The following is a 20271-nucleotide window of genomic DNA, read 5'->3' as shown; positions in this document are numbered from 1 at the left end:
AGTCAGGGGTGCAGGTATAGGGGTGCTGTGGGAGCAGTCAGGGGTGCAGGTATAGGGGTGCTGGGGGAGCAGTCAGGGGTGCAGGTATAGGGGTGCTGGGGGAGCAGTCAGGGGTGCAGCTATAGGGGTACTGGGGGAGCAGTCAGGGGCGCAGGTATAGGGGTGCTGGGGGAGCTGTCAGGGGTGCAGGTATAGGGGTGCTGGGGGAGCAGTCAGGGGTGCAGGTATAGGGTGCTGGGGGAGCAGTCGGGGAGGCAGGTATAGGAGTGCTGGGGGAGCAGTCAGGGGTGCAGGTATAGGGGTGCTGGGGGAGCAGTCAGGGGTGCAGGTATAGGGGTGCTGGGGGAGCAGTCAGGGGTGCAGGTATAGGGGTGCTGGGGGGGCAGTCAGGGGTGCAGGTATAGGGGTGCTGGGGGAGCAGTCAGGGGTGCAGGTATAAGGGTGCTGGGGGAGCAGTCAGGGGTGCAGGTATAGGGGTGCTGGGGGAGCAGTCAGGGGTGCAGGTATAGGGGTGCTGGGGGATCAGTCAGGGGTGCAGCTATAGGGGTGCTGGGGGAGCAGTCATGCCCTGATCCTGGCATCTGATGGGGCACAGAAGCCCCTCTGTATCTAGTGACTGATGTGAGTATTTTCCTGACGTCTGTTACATCTGTGTCTTGGCCGGGTGTGACTGATGATCTGAGGGTGAAATGCCGGTTCCTGCTGTCAGTTTCGGTTCTGCTCAGTCGCAGATGCTCCATTAGAGAGAAGCAGATCTGTGAGAACATCAAGAACTCAGTAACCGGCACCATGGATAACCAATGATTATATTTCACCCAGCTTTCCCAGACCCCTGTAGGGCAATACGGCTGCCTAGGTTCCATGTTCAGGACAATGGGGATAACAAATCTGTAAAATTTGGCATCAGATGGGGCTGAGCGCGATGTAGGACCCCGTACATTCCCGGCCCCATACAAGGAGGTTGCAGCATTGGTTATTTACATCTGTCATTACTGGAATGATACTATATAGCGGCCCGGGCCTCCCCTCATTTTCCATTCACTTAGGAAACATGATTTCCTCCGGCGCTGAACGCTTTTCCTTTTTCTCGAAAGGAAATAACTGCAGGAAATGTGTGTCCGAGATGGAGCGGACATGGACCCCGGCCTGACCCCCGTAAACTTATCAGGACCTATTCTGAGCCTTAAGCACAAGGAAATTCCTTTCCACGCTGGATTGCTGACTGCATTATATTTTAGGGATGTAGCAGGAGGAGTCGAGTCTGTCAGCTCCAAATCCTCTGCAGACACATAGACTGACATGATAAAATTCTGCTACCTGCAGTCACCACTAGAGGGAGCTCACAATCCTATTATTGAGTACAATGTATGCAGTAAACTCCTGAGCTCCCCCTAGTGGTGACTGCAGGTAACTAGTGTATGATATTTGGTCTCTGCAGAGGATTTGAAGCTCTGTCCAAGAAAAACACAAAGTTGCCACTAATATATAAATTTGTGATTGTCCTTTTAAAGGGGGCATGCATGAAAAATTATTTTTCCCATATGGCATTGCTTAGATGTGACCACCACTATTTTCCAGAATGAGTCCCTCGTGAGAGTTATCAAAAAACTTTCAGTTCACTACTTTGTACTAGTCATGTCCTGTACCTAAATCTGGAGTATGTCTCAATTTCTCATCCTTTTTGGGACAGTAGGGCCCCCGTCACTTGCTCAATGATTGTATTGGGGGAGGTCGATATACAATCATACTGCACGCTGGAAAAATGGATAGGGCCAAAAATGGATGGGGCTCCCCCACTCGTCTGTTACATAGCTCTACAAAAAAGTGTAAAAGACCTCTAAGGTAGCACAGTGTGTCCTCTGTAAATATGGATGGGGGCAGAAGTGTCAGGTCTCGCCTGTATAGGTTGTACTATTGCTGACTATCACCTACTTCAATATTAAGTTTATGGTAAAAAGCAAGGAGAGAAAAGCACAACTAGGTCCATGTGCACGCGGAGATTTGTTTTGGAATGTTTTGAATCAGAAACTGAGAAAACACCTTCTGCAAAACCTCAAACCTCCGCAATAGCGGCATGCAAACATATCAATACTAGAAAAGACACCGCATAATCATAATCACATCCACTCAACATTGTGATCTCACCTTCCACTATAAAACATAACAAGTAGATTACAAAACGACTATAAATATATAAAGCAAACAACTTAGTCTTTGTATCATAGAAGACATAGTGGCATACAAACATAAAAATACTAGAAAAAGCACCGCATAATCATCATCACATCCACTGAACATTGTGATCGCACCTTCCACCATAAAACATAACAAGTAGATTACAAAACAACTAGAAATATTTAAAGCAAATAACTTACTGTTTATATCATAGAACACATATCGGCATGCAAACATAAATACTAGAAAAGACACCGCATAATCATCATCACATCCACTGAACATTGTGATCTCACCTTCCACTATAAAACATAACAAGTAGATTACAATACGACTATAAATATATAAAGCAAACAACTTAGTCTTTGTATCATAGAAGACATAGTGGCATACAAACATAAATACTAGAAAAGACACCGCATAATCATCATCACATCCACTGAACATTGTGATCTCATCTTCCACTATAAAACATAACAAGTAGATTACAAAACAACTAGAAATATCTAAAGCAAATGACTTATTCTTTGTATCATAGAAAACCTAACAGCATACAAACATATAAATACTGGAAAAGTCATTGCATAATCATCACACCCAGTGAACATTGTGATCTCACCTTCCACCATAAATCATAACACGTAGATTACAAAACAACTAGAAATACAGAAAGCAAACAACTTACTGTTCATATCATAAAAGACATAGCGGCATGCAAACATATAAATACTAGAAAAGACACCGCTTAATCATCATCACACCCAGTGAACATTGTGATCTCACCTTCCACCATAAAACATAACAAGTAGATTGCAAAACAACTAGAAATATATAAAGCAAAGAACTTACTGTTTGTATCATAGAAGACATAGCAGCATGCAAACATGTAAATACTTCAAATTGCACTGCATAATCATCATTACACCCACGGAACATTGTGATCTCACCTTCCACTATAAAACATAACAAGTAGATTACAAAACAACTAGAAATATATAAAGCAAAATACTTACTCTTCATAGTACCATAAAAAACATAGCGGCATGAAAAAAAGAACCGCATAATCATCATCACAACCACTGAACATGGTGATCTCACCTTCCACTATAAAACATACGTAGATTACAAAACAACTATAAATATATAAAGTAAACGACTTATTCTTCATATCATAGAAGACATAGCGGCATGCAAAGATATAAATACTAGACAAAGCAGCGGATAATCATCATCACACCCAGTGAACATTGTGATCTCACCTTCCACCATAAAACATAACAAGTAGATTACAAAACAACTAGAAATATATAAAGCAAACGACTTACTCTTCGTAGTACCATAGAAGACATAGCGGCATGCAAACATATAAATACTAGAAAAGGCAAAAAATAGTTGTCTTGGATTCTGGCAACGTTTCAAAAGCAAATGGTCTATCCCTTATATCATAGAAGACATATCAGCATGCAAACCTATAAATACTAGAAAAAGCAACGCATAATCATCATTACACCCAGTGAACATTGTGATCCCACTTTCCACCATAAAACATAACAAGTAGATTACAAAACTAGAAATATATAAAGCAAACAATTTACTGTACGTACCATAGAAGACATAGCGACATAGAAACATATAAATACTAGAAAAGGCACCGCATAATCATCATCGCACCCAGTGAACATTGTGATCTCACCTTCCACTGTAAAACATAACAAGTAGATTATAAAACAACTACAAATATATAAAGCAAACGACTTACTATTTGTAGTACCATAGAAGACATAGTGACGTACAAACATATAAATATTAGAAAAGGCACCGCATAATCATCATCACATCCACTGAACATTGTGATCTCACCTTCCATTATAAAACATAACAAGTAGAATACAAAACAACTAGAAATATATAAAGCAAAGAACTTACTGTTTATATCATAAAAGACATAGCGGCATGCAAACATATAAATACTAGAAAAGGCACCGCATAATCATCATCACACCCAGTGAACATTGTGATCTCACCTTCCACTGTAAAACATAACAAGTAGGTTACAGAACAACTACCGTATAAAGATATAAAGCAAAATATCCAGATCCAGAGATGACAGGACCCTCATTCAGGTGCCTAATGGGGGATTTCATCACGGATACATTGTGTTGTATTGTAATTATTACAAGCCGGCATCCGATGCTGGGGAACTACAGAAGTCTCATAGATAAAATGTAATTTAGAAAGGTAAGAAATGTGAAGGACTGAATTTACTTCTCAGTTCATCATCATTTCACACATGATATACAGTGGGTGAAATAAGTATTGAACACGTCACCAATTTTCTAATTAAATATATTTCTAAAGCTGCTATTGACATGAATTTCTCACCAGATGTCAGTAACAACCCATCCAATCTACACAGACAAAGAAATCAAAGCATAGATGTCCATAAATTATGTATAATAATGAGAAATGACACAGGGAAAAAGTATTGAACACGTTACTGAAATATATTTAATACTTTGTACAGAAGCCTTTGTTAGTGATTAAGCTTCCTGATGCCTCTTGTATGGAGACACTAGTCGCCTGCATTGCTCAGGTGGATTTTGGCCCATTCTTCCACACACACTCCTCACGTCCTGCAGATCCCGGCTCCTCCTATGGTATCTGAGCTTTAGTTCCTTCCATACATTTTCTATTGGATTCAGCTCCGGTGATCGGCTCGGCCATTCTAGCAGATTTATTTTCTCTTAGACCAGTTGGTAGTTTCCTTGGCTGTGTGTTCGGGATCATCGTCTTTCTGAAATGTCCTCCCTTGTTTCTTCTTCATCATCCTGGTAGATGGCAGCATATTTTTATCAGGAATGTCTCCGTACATTTGTCCATTCATCCTTTCTTCCATTATATGAAGTTTGCCAGTGACGTATCCTGAAAATCAGCCCCGCACCATGATGCTCCCATCTCCACACTTCACTGTTGGTGTTTTTGGGGTGATTTTTATTTTGGCCTCCAAACATGGTGTGTGTTATGGTCTCCAAAGAGTTCAGTTTTATTCTCATCTGTCCTGACTATATTTTCCAGTATTTCACGGGCGTCTCTAAATATTGTTAAGCAGACTTTAACCACTCTTGAAGCTGCTTTGTGTTCAGCAATGGACTCTTGCATGGTGAGCGTGCATACAGGAGCGTGCATATAGGCTATGGAGAGGGAGTGCGTTACTTCTTGTTTTCTGTGAAACAATTGTACCTTCTGATTCCAGGTCTTTCTGTTGCTCTTCACAGGTGTCCTTGGCCACTAGACAACTCTTAAGATAATTATATTCACTACTCTGTCTGAAATGTTGTGGGAGCATGTGGTCATGGCCGGTTCATGGTGAAATAACGCTTCCGGATTATGACCCCAAAAGTGCTCACTGGGACCTTCAGTAGTTTAGAAATTCTTTTGTAATCAATGGCATCAGTATGTTTTGTAATAATAATTTTGCGAAGGTTTTGAGACAGCTCACTGGTTTTACCCATCATAAGATGTTTCTTGTGTGGCACTTTGGTAATTGAATTGAACCAGCTGATATTATTGTTTACTAAGTGGCAGGATTCCTTTGTAACTACTAATAGATCTCAGCTGATGTCAGGACTTCCCATGGCTTTTTACAACTCTCTTTGTTCATGTGTTCAATACTTTTTACCTGTGACATTTCTCATTATTACACATCACTAAATTTATGGACATCTATGGTCTGATTTCTTTGCCTGTGTAGATTGGATGGGTTGTTACCGACATTTGGTGAGAAAATCATGTCAATAGCTCACTTGCATGAGGATCCATGTCGTTTCTTGCCTGGATTAGTCTGTTTTTAATAAATATAAAACAATATTATCCTATTTGATTTATGCTTCTTATAAATATATTTTATATTCTTGTATATTATAATGGAAGGTGGGCATGATGGTGATCAAACTCGCACCTTTTCTAATATTTAAAGGGAATCTGTCAGAAATTTTTACTTTCCCAACCAATAATAGAACTGTGTAGCCCTTTAATAGATAAGCAAGTCGGTCACTTTATGGCTGCAGAGCATTGCTCAGGTAGTAAGTTGTGACTGAGAATGCATTGGGGAGTGACGATGCACTTACAGCTTCTCAGCCTCTTGCTGCACTTTCTACCTAGTAGCGCCCTCCCCTGGATGATTGACAGGTCTTTTGCTCTGGCACACGGCTATTGACCTGTCAATCATCCTTGGGAGGGTGAATCTAAGTAGGAAATACGGTAAAGGCTGAGAAGCTGTAAGTGCATCGTCTTGCCCCAACCTACTTCCAGACGACTTAATAACATGAGCTGTAAGTGCATCGTCTTGCCCCTACCTACTTCCAGACGACTTAGGGTACTTTCACACCTCCGGTTTTTCTTCTGCGGCACAATCCGGCACATTGCAGGAAAATCGCAACCGTTTTTTTTTGCTGCTGGTTGCGATTTTCCTGCATAGACTTTAATTAGTGCCGCATTGTGCCGCATGGCCTTGCGTTCCATCCGGTTTTTGCCGCATGCGGCAGATTTAGCCGATGCGGCGGCCGGATGGAACGTTGCCTGGCACGTTTTTTCGTGCGGCAAAAAAAAAACGCATCGCGCCGCATTCGGCCGATGCGGCGCATCTCTCAATGCATGCCTATGGCGGCCGGATGCGGCACGATGCGGCAAATATCGCATTCGGCCGCCGCATGCGGTTTTTGCCACTGCGCATGCTCAGTAGCATGCCGCAAGCGGCAAAAACCGGGCGGGCCACATGGGAAAAACTTATGCAAAGGATGCGGTGTTTTCACCGCATCCGTTGCATAGCTTGCACAGCCGGATTGAGCCGCAGGGCTCAAGCCGGATGTGTGAAAGTAGCCTTAATAACATGAGCTGTAAGGGCATCGTCTTGCCCCAACCTACTTCCAGACGACTTAATAACATGAGCTGTAAGTGCATCGTCTTGCCCCAACCTACTTCCAGACGACTTACTAACATGACTTCTTGCAGCTGCAGCAGTGCCTTAAGGTCATAAAGGGATAGGCTTATCTGTTAAAGAGCTACACAGTCATAAATTATTTGGATGGGTTATGGTTTTTGAAAGGTTCCCTTTAAAAGTGTGCAAAGCTCTATAGCACTATTTCTTGTATGATCTGATGAAGAAAAGAGTCCACTTTTGAAACAAAGTGCCTAATCCAATAAAACTGTTTGTAGCCATTAGGAACAGGATACATAAGTACAGTATTCTTAATTTCTTTTGGTTTCTAAGTTTTTGGCATTCTTTGGCTATGTTTACGGTACACAGTGCATTTTTTTGCCTTTTTTTGTTGGTTTTATGCAAATACATGGTAAATAGCTGATTTTTACAGCGTTTTGCAGCGTTTTTTTGTGAATGAAGCTAATTTTATTTAACCTTGTACTAGATGAATGACACCAAAAATGTAGCAAAAAGCAGTATAAAGCGCAGCTTTTTTACTGCCAAGAGCTTCAGTTTTGCTGCAGAAAAATATGCACCAAAAACGCCCTGTGCGAACATAGCCTTAGTCCTTATTGTGCTTTTTTTTTTTCTTCTGTGTAAGGCTACTTTCACACATCAGTTTTTTTCCATCAGCAACAATCCGGAAAAAAAAACAGATAAAATGGATCCAGCGCCGGATCCGTTTTATCCCCATTGATTTGTATTAGGCTGCTTTCACACATCAGTTTTTTGGCATCAGGCACAATCCGGCAAAAACATGAAAAAACAGATCCGGCGTCTGTTGCCACTGGATCCATTTTTTCCCCCATAGACTTTCATTAGCGCCGGATGGCCTTGCGTTTCATCCGTTTTTTGCCGAATCCGGCAAAATTTACTTGTCCGGCAGCCGGATGAAACATTGAAGTGAACGTTTTTGTGTCCGGCAAAAAAACGGATCGCGCCGGATGGCATGTTTTATAATGGAAGCCTATGGATGCCGGATCTGGCGTAATGCGGCAAAAAAACCCGGATCCGTCCGCTGGATCCATTTTTTTTTAATTGAGCATGCTCAGTATTGCACCGGATCTGTCAAAAAACTGAAGGAACTGATGGAAAAAACTGATGCAACTGATCCGTTTTTTCGCCGGATCCGTCGCATCGTTTTTTTCGCCGGATCGTGCCTGTTGCCAAAAAACTAATGTGTGAAAGCAGCCTTAGCGCCAGATTGTGCCTGATGGCCTTGCATTGCATCTGGCTTTTGCTGGATCCATCGTAATTGGCTAATGCGGCGGCCAGATGGAACGTCTCTTGTAACGTTTTTTGTCTCTGACAAAAAAAACACATCGCACCGGATCCAGCGTGATACGGAGTGATTTACAATGGAAGCCTATGGATGCCGGATCTGCCATAATGCGGCAATAAACAAATGCGGCTGCCGGATCCGTTTTTGTAAACTGAGCGTGCTCCAATTTATTGAAAAAAAAAAAAAAACGGATCCAGCAAAAAACGGATGTAAAAACAGATGCGCTGGATCCGTTTTTTGACGGATCAGGTATACCAGATCCTTAAAAAAAAAAAAAGATGAGGCACATCCGTTTTTGCATATTCTGCGCCGGATCCGTTGCATCAGGCACACGCCGGAATGTGCCTGATGCCAAAAAACTGATGTGTGAACTTACCCTTGCATAGACCATTGTCTGCGCTGTTGGAGCAATTTCTCTGCAAAAAAAAAAAATGTGTTCATAGAGGATGGGAAACGTGACTCAACCACATTCTGAGTTTTAACCTTTCTATGGTAGAGCAATAACACAGCTGCTCGGAGTCACAGGTCCGGGGGGCTCCGAGTTTCCATTTTCAATTAGTGAAATAAACATGTATGCTCACTGGAGCCCAGCATGGACGTTTATAGGGGAGTTGGGGGAAATACTTGATATTTATTGTGTGCAGTTACTTTCAATGATGTATGGCTGCACACAGGATATACCATAAATGTCTGATGACTGTCCTAGAGAAAGAAGACCAATTATAAGGGGAATGAGGGTCTCGTTATGCCAGTTTTGCCATGTCGGGTGTCTTCATTAAACGCTATGGGCATTAAAAAAATGACCACAAGAGGGCACTCACTGTTTTTATTTATATGGTGGATAACTCAGTCTACAGAAAGCTCCTGGGCTCCCTCTAGTGGTGGCTCAGCCGGAAAGACTTTTACCATTTTACCACTTTACTGCCGCCTAAAGCCTTAACATGTTAAGTCATCAACATATGACTCTGAACAGACGTTCACAAATGTTTGTGCACAAATTCTAGCAGTCTATTCAGTAGGACTATCAGCCGTGTATCCACCAGACTTCTGCACAACACAACTGATGGTCACAACCCCATTTATAAGGCAAGAAATCTCTCTTATTAAACCTGACAGGGCACACCTGTGAGGTGAGAACCATTTCCGGTGACTGCCTCTTGAAGCTCATCAAGAGAATGCCAAGAGTGTGCAAAGCAGTAATCAAAGCAAAAGGTGGTAACTTTGAAGAACCTAGAATATAAGACATATTTTCAATTCCACATGTGTTACTTCATAGTTTTGATGTCTTCAATGTGAATCTACAATTTTCAGTCATGAAAATAAAGAAAACGCTTTGAATGAGAAGATGTGTCCAAACTTTTGGTCTGTACTGTATATTAGTGACTCCAAAATGTCCCTTGTTGGGGCTAAAAATGATTAATATTAAAAATAATAATAATAATAATTAAAAAATAAATATAAATACTTAAAAAAATAAAGGTAAAAATATAAATAAAGAAAAAAACTAAAGAAATAAAATAAAGTACAGTGTATATATATAATATATATATATATATATATATATATATATACACTGTAGTTTATTTTATTTCTTTAGTTTTTTTCTTTATTTATATTTTTACCTTTATTTTTTAAGTATTTATATTTAATATTTTTTAATTATAATTTTTATTTTTTATATATATATATATATATATATATATATATAAATACTTAAAAAAATAAAGGTAAAAATATAAATAAAGAAAAAAACTATATATATATGTGTCTTCAATATGTCTCTTGTGGGGATAAAATGGGTAAAAATTACGCTCCCCCTGGTCACCACGAACTATATAACCCTTATATAAAACAATATTAAGGGAAAAAGGAACATAATACTTGACTAGCTAGCATAGTAATGCAGTGGGTGAGCAGACCCCCTGCAAAAGGGAGCATAGTTAACCCGGAAATGTTACTAATAAAAATGTTTTATTTGTATGTGCATGTGTATTGTGTTAGGGTACCCCTAGTGGCCGGGTGGGACGGCTGTCACCACAGTGGGGAGGAGGAGCCGGCAGAGACAAGGGGAGGAGAGAGCAAGGGTGTGAGGAAAAGATTAGATCAAGGGAGCAGTCGTCTCGGGGACAGGAGCGGAGCAGCAGAGCCGGGGCAGAGTGTGGGAGCTGGGAATCAGGGAAGCCGGTGAGAAAAGGAGCGGGCGGAACCTCATAGTGTGAAGCAGTCCGGTGTGGGTCCGGGCTGTGGGTAGCCAGAAGTGGGAGCCGGGCGAAGTGGAGTAGCCAGGCACATCCCCACTGGAGGGGACGCAAGGACAGGCTTCCCCCAGCTAAGAAAGCGTATCATCACCTTTATTGCTTTGTTTGGGACTTTGTGAAGAATAAAAGAATGTTTGTTCATTGCATCGAACCCTGCCTGAAGAGTGTTTGTGCGCCGGATAACATCTGCATCACCACCACACTCTGCCCCACCAAGTCATCTCCTGTCCCCATAGTGACGGTGGAACCAGGGGTACGCCTGATTGCAAGGGCCACGACTACAAGGCCAGAGGCACCCCTGGCACCCCGTTACATGTGGCGTAGTCGGCAGGATGCGATTCCCCTGCCAGGAACCCAGGAGGCTGGAGATCGGGTCGTGCCTGAAGCACAGGATCCGGACCGTGATACGGGATTTCCAGTCCCGTGGTGGGGAGAGAACCTAGTACCCGTAGCGTTGGACCGGGTACAAGATGGCGGCAAGGAGGCCGTTATCTGTGAGGAAGAAAAGGCGCGGAAAGTTGGCGCCGAAAGAAGAGCCTGGGGCTGGCCGGTGCCGAAGAGAAAGCATGGAGTACTCCGCCCAAAGAGGGGAGGCGCCAGCTCCAGGGCACGGAAGAAGAAAAAGAAGTACCTCAGCGGAGGAGTCAAGATGATGCGTGGGGATGGGGGTGGAGTCTGTTTAAGAGCGGGAAACGAGGACCCGTCTCCACTCTACCCAGTCTCAGCATTGACACCGCCGCCGTTACCAGCAAGATTGTCAGGGGCAGCGACGCCTTCACCACCGAGAGGAGCTGCAGCAGCTGCGCCTGTGGAGCCACCCTACGCCCCTGCGTCCTTCCAGAGGATCCGTCAGCAGCCGGGACAATCCCTGGGGGCATACATCCAGGCCCAAGCGGAGGAATGGAAGAGGGCCTGGCCCCCAGAGTAAGTCACCACTGCTGATCTGTTGTTTAAGTCCGGCGCCGTTTAGCCGGCAGAAGTTCTTTTAAAGTTTCACGGGACGAGCTCCCTTCTGTGTGTTTGTACGGGCAGTCGCCCCATCTAAGACCGGGAGCGCTGTTGCCAAGCCTCCGGGCGCCCATCTAAGACCGGGAGCGCTGTTGAGCCTCCGGGCGCTAGTTGAAAGAAGGACCGGGAGCGCTGCAGAAACCGCCGGGCGCGGGACTGGTGGCCGTCCAGAGGAGGAGAACTGGGCACACTGGTGGCCGTCCAGAGGAGGAGAGCTGCGCACACTGGTGGCCGTCCAGAGGAGGAGTGCTGCGCGGGACTGGTGGCCGTCCAGAGGAGGAGAACTGGGCACACTGGTGGCCGTCCAGAGGAGGAGAGCTGCGCACACTGGTGGCCGTCCAGAGGAGGAGAGCTGCGCGGGACTGGTGGCCGTCCAGAGGAGGAGAACTGGGCACACTGATGGCCGTCCAGAGGAGGAGAGCTGCGCACACTGGTGGCCGTCCAGAGGAGGAGAGCTGCGCACACTGGTGGCCGTCCAGAGGAGGAGAACTGGGCACACTGGAGCCCTCTGTGTGGGTGCTGCGCCTATTGTGGACGGTATTGCAGACTTTACGTGCTTCTGTGTGTTTTAAGTAAGAGCCGTGCCGGGAGGCTCGGGTTTTAAGAGGGGAGGTATGCAGTGGGTGAGCAGACCCCCTGCAAAAGGGAGCATAGTTAACCCGGAAATGTTACTAATAAAAATGTTTTATTTGTATGTGCATGTGTATTGTGTTAGGGTACCCCTAGTGGCCAGGTGGGACGGCTGTCACCACAGTGGGGAGGAGGAGCCGGCAGAGACAAGGGGAGGAGAGAGCAAGGGTGTGAGGAAAAGATGAGATCAAGGGAGCAGTCGTCTCGGGGACAGGAGCGGAGCAGCAGAGCCGGGGCAGAGTGTGGGAGCTGGGAATCAGGGAAGCCGGTGAGAAAAGGAGCGGGCGGAACCTCATAGTGTGAAGCAGTCCGGTGTGGGTCCGGGCTGTGGGTAGCCAGAAGTGGGAGCCGGGCGAAGTGGAGTAGCCAGGCACATCCCCACTGGAGGGGACGCAAGGACAGGCTTCCCCCAGCTAAGAAAGCGTATCATCACCTTTATTGCTTTGTTTGGGACTTTGTGAAGAATAAAAGAATGTTTGTTCATTGCATCGAACCCTGCCTGAAGAGTGTTTGTGCGCCGGATAACATCTGCATCACCACCACACTCTGCCCCACCAAGTCATCTCCTGTCCCCATAGTGACGGTGGAACCAGGGGTACGCCTGATTGCAAGGGCCACGACTACAAGGCCAGAGGCACCCCTGGCACCCCGTTACAGTAACAGTGAAAAAGAATGGGAAAATGCAATTATCTGTTATTTTTTTTTCCAGAAAATGTGCAAATTCACTTTAAATAATTTTGGGATTTTGGCAGCAACATTCTGAGTGAAAGCCAATAATGAAAATCCGCCCTGCAGCCAATATAAAGGCTGACGTAAGCAAAATGTAACATAGGAAAGCAGCAGAAGATCCATCACCGCCAGTGCAAACATCAGAAAATGTCCATAAACTGAGAACAATGGCGGCTTCTGTCCTCTTCATACTAATTACATTGCCAGGGCATGCGATGAGAACCGGGGAAAGGGGGAGTAATATGGCCGCAACAGGGTCGTAGAGCCAATGGGGGCTCAAAGGCCTCAGGTATAGATGGTACATGACGGGTGGTGGCCCTGTTTCAGATTTTTCATTGGATGGCGGGGGGTTTAGGGGTCAGTATTCTTGAAGTGTTCCTGGTGGTCTAGAGCAGTTTACTGTTAATTTCTTGTATCCCTGATGGTCTGCAGTGGGAAAACCATGGAGAAAAAAAATCGAAGACGAGTAGGTGGGTGGGGATGAGTAGAGAAGGAGCCATGCTTGTTCTCATGTTATGTAATCCTTCCAAATGGACCGTTACCAGGGAGTACGTATTACAGATATAACCTTAGCAACTGGTAACTATGTAACCCTGGCAACCAGACTTCAGACTTAGGGATGTTACGCTAGCAACCAGGTTGTAGATATTATTAATTTGTCCCTAGCAACTAGGCTCTAGATATTACTCATGTGTCCCTAGCAACTAAGCTCTAGATATTTCTCATGTGTCCCTAGAAACCAGGCTCTAGATATTACTCATGTGTCCCTAGCAACTAGTCTATAGATATTACTCATGTGTCCCTAGCAACCAGGCTCTAGATATTACTCATGTGTCCCTAGAAACCAGGCTCTAGATATTACTAATGTGTCCCTAGAAACCAGGCTCTAGATATTACTCATGTGTCCCTAGCAACTAGTCTCTAGATATTACTCATGTGTCCCTAGCAACCAGGCTCTAGATATTACTAATGTGTCCCTAGAAACCAGGCTCTAGATATTACTAATGCGTCCCTAGCAACTAGGCTCTAGATATTACTCATGTGTCCCTAGAAACCAGGCTCTAGATATTACTAATGTGTCCCTAGAAACCAGGCTCTAGATATTACTCGTGTCCCTAGCAACCAGGCTCTAGATATTACTCATATGTCCCTAGCAACCAGGCTCTAGATATTACTAATGTGTCCCTAGAAACCAGGCTCTAGATATTACTCATGTGTCCCTAGCAACCAGGCTCTAGATATTAACTATTATATCCCTAGAAACTAGGCTGTAGCTTCTGAACTGACTGTGGAAATTAGATATGTAACCCTAGCAACCAGGCTGCAGATACCCTAGCAACCAGGCTCGATATATTTCACATATAATCTTAGCAACAAGGCTGTGGACACATGACATGTAACTCTAGCCACCAGACTGTAGATATTTGACATGTAACCCTAGCAAATGTAACCCTAAAAATGTAACCATAGTAAAAAGGCTGCACATATTTGACATTCAACCCTAGCAACCAGGCTATAGCTGCTCGACATGTAACCCTAGCAACCAGGCTTTAGATATTGGACTTGTAACCCCAGCAACCAGGCCTTAGATATTAGACATGTAACCCCGGCAACCAGGCCTTATATATTAGACTTGTAACCCTAGCAACCAAGCTTTAGTTATTAGACTTGTAACCCTAGCAACCAGGCTGTAGTTATTAGACTTGTAACCCTAGCAACCAGGCTGTAGTTATTAGACATGTAACCATAGCAACCGGGGGTAGATGTTTGCATGCGCGACCGACGCTGCTCTGTTCATTCTCTAAGGGACTGCCATAGATAGCAAGAGAACAAAATGGGGACAGAAATGGCCCTCTCTGTTGGACCCCACTGATTAGCAAATTATCACGTATCCTGTAGACTATTCCTTTAAGTAGTGAGCAGGTAAATCCCATCTGAGTCCCTTCCCGGACCCCCGGAGTGATCGTTGTCTTGACTTTCTGCTTTTCCTGAATCTTGATTGTAGATATTGATTCTGTTTCCCCGTAACGTGTGGCGTTTCACATATGGGGCTTGTTTTGTATTGCCGGGAAGGGTGGAAGGACAGCACGTGTCGGAGGACATGTTACGTAAGGCCGACAGCTGCTCTGAAGCCTCTGTCCCCGGGGTTCATCTTCCTGGAATTTGGTTTGCACGGACGATTGTTTACAGCCCTGATCCCATGCGCTGGCGTCTGGTGAAGATTTACTCCAGGAAATTTCCATCTTATTTCCCGGCAGCATTAAAAAATAGAAATATCTGTCATCTACTGACTTTTTTCGTAAACATCAGGGCAAAAATAGCCGTGTTTTTTCCACTATTTTCCGAAATTGCAAAACATTTGATCGGTGGTCGTCGGAGCTCCAGATCCCAGACTAATTGGCCAAATCAAGAGGCCGAATGCTCTGGTGTCTTCATGTCCATCGTGCACAGCGCCACACATTTGGTAGTGGCATTCCCTGGTACTGCCACTTAGTCATATTAACTGAACCCTTTGTGAGATTTGCCGTACATCTACATCACCCGTCATCTGCGTGCAGTGACCCCCCCCCCGAACAGCAATAACCCCTTTAATTGACATTGTCAGTCGCTGACACCAGCATTTAAATGGTGTGATTCCTATAGTTTACCAATTCTAGTACCCATAGACCCTCTTCACCCTGTAACGTGGTTACAGGGTGCTGGTAGTTATCCATCCTTGTGTTACAAAGAAACAAAACCTCTGACTGGGGGACTAAAAAAATGAAAAATATTAATTAAAATTAGAAATGACTTGGCACTTACTCAAAAAGTTAAACAACTCATAAAAATCCCTGAATTCCCCTGATTTTGCCACTTTTTTCCGTTTTGCGTTGCGTTACTCCATTGCAGAGATATTCACATTTTCTTTTTATCACACAGATTTTCACAAACTTCGGTGACTTTCATGGCGGCGGCGGCGGGTTCTTTTCATACTACAGATTCTGCCTGTTAACTCCTCTGGAGTTTGTGATCTATGCAGGCAGGCTAGTAGGAGTTAATCTCTACTAGTCTGCTTGTTAGTCTCCTTTGATCACCTGTTGTGGGGGAGCCAATCACATCTGCTCCCCTCCTATATATGCTGGCTGGATCATTCTATCTATGGCAGCTATAGTTTACCTTAGTCTGTATCCCCACACCTCATCAGTTTACCTATCTGGTGTGATATCTATTGCTGTGTGTGATTGTGGGGTTAACCCTTGTTGCTACCATCGTGCTCTTGCATTGCTCCTGTCTCTCTTTGTCTAGTCCTGTGTGTGTGCAATGTGTCAAAGTTTTAGTTTTCCCATGTCCTCATTTATTTACCATCTCACTCCTGCCCCATCCCTCCCTGGAGAAAGGGGGTATTAGAGTAGTATTTCTCAGGAGTATAGAAAGGCATGGGACTCTGGTGTCTCTACCATTAGGAGTAATCCAGAGTTGAGGGATAGCCTAGGTTATCATTGCATAATGGACAGCATAGGAGCCCTCTGTCCCTCACTATCCCGAAGTAACATTGTGACACTTTTGGAGCAAATATGTGAAATCTCTGCTTTTAGTCCAACTGGGGGTTTCTTCCCTGGTGGTGTGTACATTAACCCCTACTTCTCAATCACAGCTCATGTCTTAGACAGCTAGATCAGCTACCAAGCTGTGATTGGCTGCATCTGGGAAGAAGCACTTGCAAAAAAATAAATAAATAACCCCCCATATGGCTAGAAAACTAAAAAGGTTATGGCTCTTGGAAAAAACAAAAAAATTCCCGGGTCTTCAAGGGGTTGCATAGCAATTATTAAAGGTCTGTGCACACAATGCGTTTTTCTGCCAGAAGATGGAGATTTAATGCAGAAAATGTCTGCACCAAATCTGCAGTATGTGCACATACCCATGGGTGCCAAAATCTGCCACCATGCTAAGGGGCCCAGTTTGATCTTTTTTGATGGACTTTGATTATATTCTGTGTATTCACTATCATCCAGTTTAAATTTGACTTTCTTAATGCTATAAAACAAGAAATATCGCCCCTTCCTATGGAATCACCGTGCCCCGCATTACACTAATAAAAACCAGATAGCAATTCCACCAAGAAACATAAATCCAGTCATTCCCCGAATGCTTGCCCTATGTCAGCCTGTGATTACACTAAATACTGGCGCCCCAGTTATATTACATTATGTCATTCGTAATAACTATAATGGCGGTCATAAATCTAAAATAAGCAGGCGTTATATTTAGATATCACGGTGATTTCCCGCCTGTTCTGTCCGCACATCTTATCCTAAAAAATCCCTTACTGTGTATACAGCTCCTATACTGACCTATGTGTCTCCATGGCAACAGACTACAAACAAGCCCTGTGTAGTCTGACCCTGCAGTCATGTATTTCTCCGCTCTCTTTGCTTCTCTTCTCGATAACTTAAGGTTAATAGAAAATATTTATACACAATTAACTAGATTTTATCCTATTTTTGTCTTTTAGGTGTAATTATGACTTTGCTTTGAGACCTGATTTTGGAGCGTTCCCCTTTGACCGGCCCCGTTGTGTTTTTAATGATACTGACGTTGTGAGGCAGGCCTCCAAACATGTCGACCGATGTAGAATCCTGCACCAGCACTTCCACCGATGTAGCTCCAGCCGCCAAACCAGTGACAAGGAAGGAGAAGAAAAAAGGTGGCATTTTATAGTGATGTATCTGTTATTGGGATCCCAAGATGAGGGCCCCCCTACTACAAACTGAATAAAATAGCCCCCAAGACGATACTTATACACTATGTTACATACATAAAGCAGATCTGTCAGCAGCTTTCACAATACAAACTGCATATATAATTACAGAGATCTCTTAGACCTGATGAAGCTGCTGTACTTACTGTTATAATTCATACGAGAATGGCTGTATAGACTGTATAATTATTCATGAAAGTTTTAAATTAATATTTGATACCTAACCTGAGTGATGGCTTCTCAGTGTCTTTCTTCTCTGCTGTTCCTGATGCTGAATCTACACCAAGCTAGTCTTATTTAAAGCTCCTCCTTGTCCCTCCTCCCTGCTGCTGAATACCGGCCATCTAGCTGGATTGGCAGTTCCTGAGTGTTCCTCCTCCCGGCTGTTACATTTCCACCGACCTAGCCTGGCAGCTCCTCACTGTCCCTCCTCCCTGCTGTTGAACCTCAATCACATAGTCTTATGGACAGTTCCTCAGTGTCCCTCCTCTCTGCTGCTGAATTTCAGCCACTTAGTCTGATTGGGAGTGTCTTAGTATTCCTCCTGCCCGCTGCTAAATTTCCACCAATCTAGAATGACAGTTCCTCAGTGTTCCTCCTCCTGGCTGTTAAATTTCCACTGACCTAGCCTGACAGCTCCTCAGTATCCCTCCTCCCTGCTGTTGAATCTCAGCCACATACCTATGTTGACAGTTCCTCAATGCCCCTCCTTCCTGCTGCTGAATCTCAGTCACCAAGCCAGATTGGCAGCTCTTTAGTGTCCCTCCGTCCTGCTTTTCAATTTCTACTGATCTAGCCTGACAGCATCAGTGTCCCTCCTCCCTGCTGCTAAATCTCAGCCACCAAGCCAGATTGACAGTTCCTCAATGTCCCTCCTTCCTGCTGCTAAATCTCAGCCACCTAGCCAGATTGGCAGCTCTTCAGTGTCCCTCCTTCCTGCTTTTCAATTTCTACTGATCTAGCCTGACAGTTCCTCAGTGTCCCTCCTCCCTGCTGCTAAATCTCATCCATTAAGCCAGATTGACAGTTCCTCAGTGTCCCTCCTCTCTGCTGCTTCCACTGCTGAATTTGCACTCATCCAGTCTCATCAGAACTCTTCCTCCCTGCTGCTAAATCTCGGCCACCTAGCCGGAGTGGCAGTTCCTCACTGTCCCTCCTTGCTGCTGTTGAATCTCAGCCACCTAGTTGGATTTGCAGTTCCTCAGTGTCCCTCCTTCCTGCTTTTCAATTTCTACTGATCTAGTCTGACAACTTCTCAGTGTCCCTCCTTCCTGCTTTTCAATTTCTACTGATCTAGTCTGACAACTTCTCAGTGTCCCTCCTTCCTGCTGCTAAATCTCGGCCACCTAGCCGGATTGGCAGTTCCTCACTGTCCCTCTTCACTGCTGTTGAATCTCAGGCACTTAGTTAGATTTGCATTTCCTCAGTGGTTCTCCTCTCTGCTGTTAAATCTCAGCCACCTAGCCGGATTGGCAGTTTCTCAGTGTCCCGCCTCCCTGCTGCTTCCACGACTAAATTTGCATTTTAAGTCTCATCAGCACTCTTCCTCCCTGCTTCTGGATCTCAGACACCTAGCCTGATAGACAACTCCTCAGTGTCCCTCTTTCCTGCTGCAATATCTCTGCATACATAGCCAGATTGATAGATCCTTAATGTCCCTCCTCCCTACTGGTTTGGAATCTCCACCCAACTAGTCTGAACGACAGCTCCACAGTTTCCCTTATTCCATTCCACTGCTGTTCAAATCTCACACTGCTCGGTACAAGCTGCAGCTGTCAGGCTGGGTAGGCAGGGACTGAGTACATTGGCCTCATGAACTGTCTCAGACTTTAGCTGGACTCCTAAAGTGATCATTTTAATTTCAAACTTATTCTGATATGAATTGCCACAGTAAGCACTTAAGCTTCATCACGTCTAAAAGATCTACAGTGCCTTGTGAAAGTATTCACCCCCCTTGAATTTTTCAACCTTTTCCCACATTTCAGGCTTCAAACATAAAGATAAAATGTTAATGTTCTGGTGAAGAATCAACAACAAGTGACACAATTGTGAAGGAGAACAATATTTATTGCTTATTTTAAACTTTTATAAAAAATAAATAACTGAAAATTGGGGCGTGCAATATTATTCATCCCCTGTAAGTTAATACTTTGTAGCGCCCCCTTTTGCTGCGATTACAGCTGCAGTCTCTTGGGGAATGTGTCTATCAGTTTTGCACATGGAGAGGCTGAAATTCTCGCCCATTCTTCCTTTGTAAACAGCTGGAGCTGAGTGAGGTTGGATGGAGGCGTTTGTGAACAGCAGTTTTCAGCTCTTTCCACAGATTCTCGATTGGGTTCAGGTCTGGACTGTGACTTGGCCATTCTAACACCTGGATACGGTTATTTGTGAACCATTCCATTGTAGATTTTGCTTTATGTTTGGGATCATTGTCTTATTGGAAGATAAATCTCCGTCCCAGTCTCAGGTC

General features: G+C 44.3%; 1 protein-coding gene across 4 annotated transcripts in view; it reads left to right on the top strand.

Annotated features, from left to right (window-relative positions):
- DAB2 (DAB adaptor protein 2) overlaps positions 1-20271 on the top strand; it is a 119492-nt gene that overhangs the window by 24403 nt on the left and 74818 nt on the right. For all 4 annotated transcript variants that reach the window (XM_075328771.1, XM_075328753.1, XM_075328762.1 and 1 more), the window contains exon 2: positions 17556-17747. In XM_075328771.1, coding sequence (XP_075184886.1) covers positions 17660-17747 — 88 coding nt within the window. In that variant the 5' untranslated portion in view covers positions 17556-17659. The remainder of the gene's footprint in view (positions 1-17555; positions 17748-20271) is intronic.

The sequence above is a fragment of the Anomaloglossus baeobatrachus genome, chromosome 1, assembly GCF_048569485.1.
Source record: "Anomaloglossus baeobatrachus isolate aAnoBae1 chromosome 1, aAnoBae1.hap1, whole genome shotgun sequence".
Lineage (NCBI taxonomy): Eukaryota > Metazoa > Chordata > Amphibia > Anura > Aromobatidae > Anomaloglossus > Anomaloglossus baeobatrachus.
The sequence above is the reverse complement of the archived record's forward strand: the minus strand, read 5'-3'. Positions and strand labels throughout refer to the sequence as shown.